The sequence below is a fragment of the Heterocephalus glaber genome, unplaced genomic scaffold (genome assembly GCF_053883595.1).
Source record: "Heterocephalus glaber isolate CG9 unplaced genomic scaffold, H.glaber_assembly_v1.0 deba00001745, whole genome shotgun sequence".
Lineage (NCBI taxonomy): Eukaryota > Metazoa > Chordata > Mammalia > Rodentia > Bathyergidae > Heterocephalus > Heterocephalus glaber.
In genome coordinates this window covers 2,601,887-2,610,802 of record NW_028258451.1, presented here as the reverse complement: position 1 = coordinate 2,610,802, position 8,916 = coordinate 2,601,887, and the positions used below count along the sequence as shown (strand labels likewise).

Genomic DNA, 8,916 nt, shown 5'->3' with positions numbered 1-8,916 from the left:
CCATGAACCAAACTAGCATTATATAATTGAAGATAAGAAAGCAGCAAGCCAGGCTTGGTCGTGCACACTTGTAATCTCAGCACTCAGGAGGCTGAAGCAGGAGGCTAGTTGCAAGTTCAAGGGTAGATTGTGGTACATATTGAGTTCAAGAATAACCTAGACTACTTAACAAGACCTTGTCTCAAAAAATCAAAGCAAACACAAAAACTCAGCAACATCTCAAAGGAATTTTAACAATCCTTTGAGAGCTGCATTAAGGCAGAGTCGTCTCAAACAGTGACTTTAATTCATTAATTTTATTGGTACGTTTTGGTATACAATATGCTGACATTCATTACTGGGAATCTGTACCTTTATATAACATATCTTGGTTCTTATCTTTTCCCCATTATCAGTGACTTTATTTTTCTTCTTGTAACTGTGAAGGTGAGGGAAAAAAGCCCAACTATATTTTTCCTTTGTGGTGCTTGGACTTGAACCCAGGGCCTTGTGTGTGCCAGGAACAAACACAGCTTTTAATGAGTTGAAGATACATATATTTATGAAAATGGAAGTAGGAAATATACTAAAAAAGGTCTGAAAAATATTTTTTCCTATTTTTTTCTTTTTGTGTTTCTAGCTTTTTAGTGGTTTGTGCGATTTAATTTTAAAAGCAGAGAATAATAGAATGGCAGAATGTTAACTGAGTGAAGGAATGGAGCTGGAGTTAATTTTCCAGATGTTGTGTACAAAAGCAGATTATGGCCAGGGATTTAGCTCAGTGGTTCCACTGCCTGTCCCGCAGGCGCAAGGACCAGAGTTCAATCCCTGGTATCAAAAAAAGAAATAAAACACACAAAAGCAGATTATGGACAAATGGAGCTAAATCATCATGTAAGATGCCTCTTGGAATTCAGTTAAATGGTTTGGGGTTGGGATGTAAAACAGTTATTAAAGTTCTCTATTCGCTGTGTCTTGGGAGGGCAGAGTATCTGGAAGCAGTGCATGTTCGGAAAGCTGTCTAGGCACTGGACATGCTTTGAGATCCCGCATTAAACATGTCTGAGGGTTTCCGTTACTTAAACCTATGTCTTCTATCGATAGCTTAGCTCTGGAATGTCCCCCACATTACAGACTTAATTCCCAGCTTGGTGATGTTGGGAGGTGGTGGATGCCTGAAGAGTTGGTCAATTACCCAAAAAGAAAGAAAGAAAGAAAAAAAAGCAGAGGATGATGGTGCATGCCTGTAATCCAAGCACTCAGGAGGCTGAGGCAGGAGGATCGAGGATCACTGTGAGTTTGAGGCCAGCCTGGGCTACAAAGAGACCGTGTCTCAAAAGAAGAAAAAGAAAACGAGTTGGTAAGTTAGCTGGTATGGAGATGCACATCTGTAATACCAGCACTGAGGATGGGACAGCCATGAGCCGGAGGCCAGCCCAAGCTAGACAGCAGGACCCTGGACCTAAATGAATGAAAGGATGAGAGATTTCTGGCCATTGGTGGCCTGTACTTGAAAGGGACCATGAGGCTCCACACCTTCCTGTCAGTTCGTGGCCCTGATGCGCTGCCTCAGCACACAGGGCCGAACAAGCATGGACTGAAACCCCCAAAACCGTGAGGCAAAGTAGACTTCCCCTGGAACTGAACCCATGCTAGGCAAGTACTCTACCACAGAGCTGTATTCCAAGCCTTTTTCAAAAATTTTGAGACATGGTGTCACTAAATTTGTCAGGCTGGGCTCCAACTTCTGATCTCCTGGGCTCTGCCTCCCTAGTTGCTGAGTTCACAGTTATGCACCACTGTGCCCAGCAAAGCCTTTCCCCTTTCTAAGGTGATGACTTCAGGTATTTGTTACAGTAATGGAAAGCTAATGCAATCTGGTAGACACTGTTGAGGCCTAAGTGATTTTTCTGTCCTTATCAACCTGCCCCAAATTTCCCCAATAACGTGAGTTTATCTTCCACTTCAAATGTGTAAATTGCACGGCTTGTATGAATCCCATAATGTGTTAGGAACCATCAAGTGTTTAATTAAAACAAATTCAAGAAAATGGATAGGATGAAGCTACAAGAGAGGTAAGCACTGAAGGTAGAGGTATTAAAAACTACGAACCAGCATCCTGGAGCATTCAACCTAGATCTGCTGGGCGTGTTGCTGAGACTACAGCCAGACATTATAGGCCCACGATCCCAGCACTCCTGAGGCTGAGGGAGAAGGATGGCAACCTTGAGCTCAGCCTGAGCAAAGCATGGCCTTGGCTCAAAGAAAAAGGGGGCTGAGGATGTGGCTCAGTGCCTGGGTTCAATTTGTAGTATTGAAAAAAAAAAACTTGCTGAAGGAAAGCACCATGGGCAGGGTTTTGGTTGAGAGCAACACTGGTAAAAATGAGGGCTTACAGAGAAGAAACAGTTCCAGCTGGAGTCTGGCTGTACACGCGGGTGCAGGGAGCGTGGCGTGCCTTGGAGGGCAGCACCTCCCGGAACTCCTGGATGTCTGGAAGGGCAGCTCCAAGCGGCACGGGCAGACGGTGACACTACACAGGAGGCAATGTTGCCTTTGCTATGAGATGACACAAACAGGTGCTGTGAGAGCCAGAGTCCACTTCAGAACCAGGCGGCACTGCCAGGCATGAAATGTTTTATTCAAAGAAAGACAACAGCGTTTTGGGTTGGTGATGGTGCTGATGTACAAAAGGCACACTCCTGAACACACGCGGAACGGGGAGTGGAGGAGCCGTTGTTGTGAGGCCAAAGTGAACCTAAGAAACGCCATCTTGGCCTGTGAGTGAACTCCCCTCGTGCCCCTCCTCTTACAGCATGCTGAAATCCCCCTCATTTTTGTAACTGCTCACTCTGCTTCTGCAAACTTGCTTCATCACTTCTCAGAAAAGGTTGGTGCCTGGTGCCTCCCTCTAACCACAAAATGTCCTAAACTGACAAGATAGCAAGATAGCTTACAACTGGATGAGAAAACATGTTGACCCCCACTTGAACTTCTTTAAATAACAACCTATAAAAGCTGTGCTGTTCCCTGACTCTTTGCTTCACTCTACTAGAGGGTGGAGTCCACGCCAGTGAATAAACTCCTTTCACTTTTAACTTTGTCCTTTGTCCCAGTGTTTGGTGATCTACCAGCTCAGCTCTTGGCACAACAGTTATGATGGCAGCAACTGTCTTCCCTCGGGGCCTTTATCTGCAGGAAGTGTCAACACTTGCAAGGTCACTGTCCCCAAGAGGGTGGGGGTGGGGCCACGACCTCGAGGAGGTCCCAAGAGAAATAAAGATTCTACCCAGGTACACACCAACCCACACTCCAGGAAGACCTGGCACTAAATGAGTCCATTTTTATTAACATCTCACATCTTAAAAGCAGCACAAAGGACAGATGAGGTAGCAGAGCAAGAGAGCTCTCAGAACACACAGGAAGCAGCAGTGGGTGTCAGGGAGCCGCCTGAGCACAGGGTGGCAGCACCCTCCGGGAGTGGGCCTTGACCCAGGGGTGCACCAGGATCTGGCTCAGGGGCAGCCGCTCCCCGGGCTGGAACCTCAGAAGCCTGGAGATCAGGTCCTGGGCCCCCACAGGCATCGCGGGGGGAAACCTCACGTCCACCTGGGAGGCCGGGAAAGAAGAGAAGCCCAGCTGCAGAAGCTCTGTGGTCAGTGCAGTCCCTGTTCTGGACCTGAACAGACAGCCTGTGTGCGCCCCAGCCCTGCAGCCCCTCAGCTGTCACCGATCGGCTCCCCGGAACACCCACCGCGCGGCCGCCCCACCTTGAGGATGCGCCTGTAGGTCTCGCTGTGCGAGGCGCTCTCGAAGGGTGGGCTTCCCACCAGCAGCTCGTAGCACAGCACCCCGATGCACCAGAGGTCCACCTTCTCGTCGTATGTCCGCCCCTCAATCATCTCCGGTGGCAGGTAGTCCAGAGTCCCGCACATTGTCTTCCTCCTAGGGAGGGCAGTGTGGGGGCGCAGTGCACAGGCCCGAGGTGAGGGGTGCTCCTGCCCCCATCCAGGGCACGGGGAGGGCCGAGAACATCCTCCAAGTCCCCTCCCGAGCACGTGGATTTGGGGACAAGTTTTAGTAGTGACCAACTTTCACAGAGGGAAAGTACTGGGACCCAATCACATGTTCTGAAATTAGTCACACATTATTTAGTTCACCCAGAACGTGTTCACATAAATATTCTCAGCATCCATTTAGATCTGGCATGGTAGCACAGGCTGGTAACACAGCAACTCTGGAGGCTGAGGCAGGAGGATGGCGAGTTTGAGGCCAGTTTGGCTTACACTGTGAGTTCAACGCCAGTCTGGGCGACACAGTGAGATACTGTCTCAAAGAAACAGAAAGCAAACAAAATACGAAGCAAAATGATGGAGCACCAAGAGGGATTAAGTAAATAAACCAATTCTTCCACACCAAGAAATAGACTCCTGGTATTGTAAAGCAACGGCTATTGATTCAGACAGTATCTTATTGGTAAAATCACACATTAATGAAGCTCAGAAAATAGTGTGGGTGGACCATGTATTTTTAATCTGCACTGACAGAGTTCCACTGCTAAGAAAATGGCCCCGGGGTTCTGATTACCCAAGATGGCCCCTCACGTGAGAAATGAGTCATGTTTGGGACTCGAAACTGACTCCCAACAGGAAGGGGACGTACCCCACCTGGCCTACTTCTCTCCAGAAAGTTTTCCCGTCCAACCACCCTCCTGCCTCCTGGTTCAAACCTGCCAATCAGTGCCAGCCTTGTCACCAGCTCCAACCTATCACCCACTAGCACACGATGCTCTCCCAACCCCTTATAAACCCCACTCCGACCGGGTTCTCTCTCTCGCCATTGTTCAAGGCGGCCTGGCAGCTCTTTCCCCCAATAAAGCCTTGCTCCTGTTTGGGCTCGATTTCTTTCATGTGCCCATATATACACATATGTATGTATGTAAGTGTCATTGTTTTGTTTGTTTTTTGAGACAGGGTCTCGCTATATAGTTCAGGCTGGTCTTCAACTCATTATGCAGCCCAGGCTGGCCCAAACTCACAGTGATCCTCCTGCCTCAGCCTCTCAAGTGCTGGGATCACAGGTGTGCATCACCATGCTCAGCTTTTAAATCTGCAAATATATTTTAAATGTATAAATTTGAAAAGGACAATATTCACATGCAGACACAGATATGGCATTAATACAAAATGGGATACTATTCAGCTGTAAAAAAGCATAAACATGATTCATTTGTAGGAAAATGGATGCACCTTGAGATGAGAATGTTAAGTGAAATAAATCAGACACAAAAGGTTACATATCACATGGTTTCTCTTAGGTGAGAAACCCAAAGTATAAATAAATTAAAGAGCAAAAGAAAAGACCGATGGTGGGAGACAGGGTGACAGAGCGTTTGCAGTAGGAAGGGGGCCAAGGCACGGGGGGTGGGGCAGGGGAAGGGGCATCGAAGGGGGTCACTGTGAGTTATGGAAATGTACCAACTGCAGAGCTGCGCTACTAACGGTGCAGAAACAAATACAGAGCGGGTTTCCATCTCGGTCCTGACAGGTGGGATGGACTCAAACGGGTCACCCCTCCTTGGTGCCAGGGCCCCGCACCCGACCTACCTCAGCGACGGGGTGTGCACTGACCAGCCGAAGTCTGCAATCTTCACCTCACCCCTGAACCCGAGCAGCAGGTTCTCTGGCTTGATGTCCCTGTGGATCACCTTCTTGGCATGGCAGTAGGCCAGGGCATCTGCCAGCTCCTCCATGATCTGTGGGAACACAGCCAAGGCCTCTGAAGCCAGGCCTGCCACGGTGCACCTCGGAGGCAGAGCACTCCTGACAACGTCAATGCTGCCGTGGCACCTTAGTTCTCGCCTACTGACGTTGACGCCCCTTTTCAGTGGGACCGGTGAGTGTAGGGAAGGTCTCCTCTTCACCTGCTGGGAAGGGCGCTGGAATGCACAGATCAGCCCTTTGCCCTAGCACAGCCAACAGTCAGACCCAACACCACCCCGAGCCAAGGAGATAGTCCTGAGAGCCTGAGTGCCGGGGAAGGAGACAGGAGCAGGAGGCAGCATGGAGGCCATCTGTCTTTTTCATTAGTCCATTTCTTCAGCACACAATGTTTACACTCCTCGTGTGGAGTGGGGCATGCATATAACATCTTAACTCCTCTTCATCCCCTTCCTCTTTGAGAAAGATCTACTGTATCTCCCTAAAACCTATTATTTTTCTTTTATTTCGCTATTTATATTTTGGGTTTCTCATATAAGAGAAACCATACAACATGTTAGCATGAGTGTCTGACTTATTTCACTTAACGTTATTGTCTCAAAATGCATCCATTTTCCTACAAATGACTCAAGTTTGTCCTTCTTTATGGCAGAGTAGTGCTCCTCGTGTACAAATATCACATTTTCTTTATCCATTCATCTGTTGATGGACATACTGGCTGCTTCCAAGATTTAGCTATCATAAAATGTGCTGCTATAAACATTGGTATGCACGTTTTCACTGTAATGTAGTGACTTTAACTCTTTCAGGAAGACACCTGGAAGGCAAACAGCAGGGCCAAATGGCATCTCTAGTTTTAGGTTTTGAGGAATATCCACGCCAATTTCCATAGCGGCTGCCTCACTCATCCTGACAGCAAGCTTGCCCAGCCACTCCCATGGAGATGACCACTGCTGTGCTTCCTTCTCTGGTGCCCTCTAGAAATCTCTAGCTACCTTTCCCTGAGCCAGTTCAACCCATTTCCTCAGTAAACTCATCCTAGTCTTTCAATGTGTGTTGTTTTTGCTTTGTGCATAAGGTGAGTTAGATTCTATTGCTTACAACTAAAGAATCCAATTTTATACACACTACTTATCAATATTCAGGGGATGAATCTGAAGACGAAGGCATTATTATATAAAACTTACAGAAAAAAAATCAGAGATAAACTTTTTTTTTTTTCTTTTGGTACCGGGGATCAAACTCAGGTCCTTGCGCTTGCACAGCAGCCAGCAAAACCACTGAGCTAAATCACCGGCCCCTAGAGATAAAGCTGTTGTTGTTGTTTTGAGACAAGGTCTCATTCTGTACTTCAGGCTGGCCTTCAACTCACTAAGGCATGAAACTCACTAAGTAGCCCAGGCTGGCCCAAACTCACAGTGATCCTCCTGCCTCAGCCTCCCAAGTGCTGAGATTACAGGTGTGTGCCATCACGCCCGGCTCCAGAGATAAGGTTCTTAAAGAGCAATCTGGAACCAGAGACCCACAGCCCACAGGGAATCCGGGCCCCTCACCGTGGCCGTCCGCTTCTCATCCAAGGTGTGGCTTCTGAGCAGCTCCTTGTAGAGCTCACCCCGCGGAGCGTACTCCAGAATCAGGTAAACCCGGCGGGTGTCATGGAAGTAGTTGTAGAGGCGCAAGATATTGGGGTGACTGAAGGAGGAGTGAAGAAAGCATCAGACTTCTCCTGAACCCAACACACAATCCTGTTGCCAGTGCCTGGTCACACAAGTGGCAAACTGCTGGGACAGAGTGAAAACAACCCAAACTGGGAGCAAGTGAGGGGGAACAGGGCAGAGCGGGAAGGGGGTTCTGAGCAGGGCGGGGAGGCCCTGCAAAGAGAGGCATATCTTTGGGAGGAGACCTACGGGTGGCGGGAAAGGCTGAGCTGGCCTTACTGCAGATGCGCCTGGATCTCCACCTCCCTGCGCAGCTGGTGCTCCACTCCCTCCTTCTCTATCTGGGATTTGAAGAGGACCTTCAGGGCCACGATGAAACGGCTTTCTTTGAGCCGGGCCAGGTACACACTCCCGAACTTGCCCTTGCCCAGAGGACACCCGATGTCGAAGTCCTGGATGGCGAGGGGCCTCCTGTAGGAGCGGGGGAGAGGCCCGCCCTGGGGCGTCAGGGTCCCGGCCTCATGACCTGGCACCCTGGACCTCCGGGCACTCACCTGGCGGGTTGCCCGGGCTGCTCGGGGTGCGCAGCCTGCAGGCAGGTCTGGAGGAGAGGCGCGGACGCAGACGCGTCGGTCTCCATGAGGACCCAACCGTGGCGCTGTAAAGGGTCCGGAAAGACCCTTGGGCGGGCCTTTTATAGTCAGCGTGCCTCGTCATAGGGGCGGGGCTGGTGGCTGTGGGGTGATGCTCACTGGCTGCAATTTCTGATGCCCCTGACAGCGTGCCCAATAGAATAGTCAGAAGGGGGGGAGCCAATAGGATGGCAGGGGCGGGGCTAAGTGAGGCAAGAAGACAGAAGGGCGGGAGCCAATGGGGCAGGCTTGCACATGCGCACAGGGGGCAAGACACAGCCCAGCCTCCACTGACCCTAGGCCGCGTGCGCGCACCCAACAGGCTTCGAGGCGCTCGGGTCCTAAGTGCTTCTCCTCCGTAACCATCTTGAATTTGGAGTCTCAAGTATAGTAAAATCAGACGTCGGGTTTGTTTGCTTGCTTGTTTTAGAAAATTGGGAGAATTCAAAAAACATTTGGGTTTTGTTTTCGCAGAACTGCACATTGAACCCAGGGCCTTCATCCAGAGTTACGCCTCAGCTTTCTTTCTTTTTTTTTTTTTACGACAGAATCAAAGTTCCTAAGTTGACCAGGTTGGGCTCCAACTTGCGTACCTCCTGCCTCAGCCTCTCCAGGGTGCGGTGATTGCAGGCACGCACGCCGTGCTGGGTTTAGGTCGTTTTTCTTAGGCTGGAGGACGAGTTTAGCTTCGCGGCACACGTCGTGCCTGGACACGTGGGGCGAGACGGGCAGGATCCCACCACATGGTGTGGCCTGCTCAGCCTCAGCAGGAATGAAGGGCAGACTCTCCTGGGCGGAACACGGCGGGTACGTGAGCCCAAGCCCCGGAACCGGTGCTGTGCTTCCTTACCCTGCACACTCAGTCTGGAGCCCATCGTCTCCAGTCCCTGGGGTCCGGAAGCAGACAAGCCCCACACCCCCACCGCC

General features: G+C 50.0%; 1 protein-coding gene across 1 annotated transcript; it reads right to left on the bottom strand.

The window, feature by feature from the left end:
• Positions 1-312: 312 nt before the first annotated feature.
• On the bottom strand, positions 313-8,916 carry Aurkc (aurora kinase C). Its single transcript, XM_004867158.3, has 6 exons — positions 7,912-8,916; positions 7,637-7,828; positions 7,253-7,391; positions 5,586-5,734; positions 3,750-3,924; positions 313-3,588 (listed from the first exon to the last, which is right to left on the bottom strand). The coding sequence occupies exons 1-6, from the start codon at positions 7,995-7,997 to the stop codon at positions 3,418-3,420; spliced, it is 912 nt and encodes a 303-aa protein (XP_004867215.1). The 5' UTR covers positions 7,998-8,916; the 3' UTR covers positions 313-3,417.

What these genes read in the sequence shown, in the direction of transcription:
- Aurkc (XM_004867158.3), bottom strand. Translation starts at nt 7,997, where the DNA reads ATGGAGACCGACGCGTCTGCGTCCGCGCCTCTCCTCCAGACCTGCCTG. An exon ending in GAGATCCAGGCGCATCTGCA is followed by an intron (nt 7,392 to 7,636) that starts GTAAGGCCAGCT and finishes CTCCTCCTTCAG; the next exon opens with TCACCCCAATATCTTGCGCC. An exon ending in GTGCACACCCCGTCGCTGAG is followed by an intron (nt 3,925 to 5,585) that starts GTAGGTCGGGTG and finishes TGCCCTCCCTAG; the next exon opens with GAGGAAGACAATGTGCGGGA.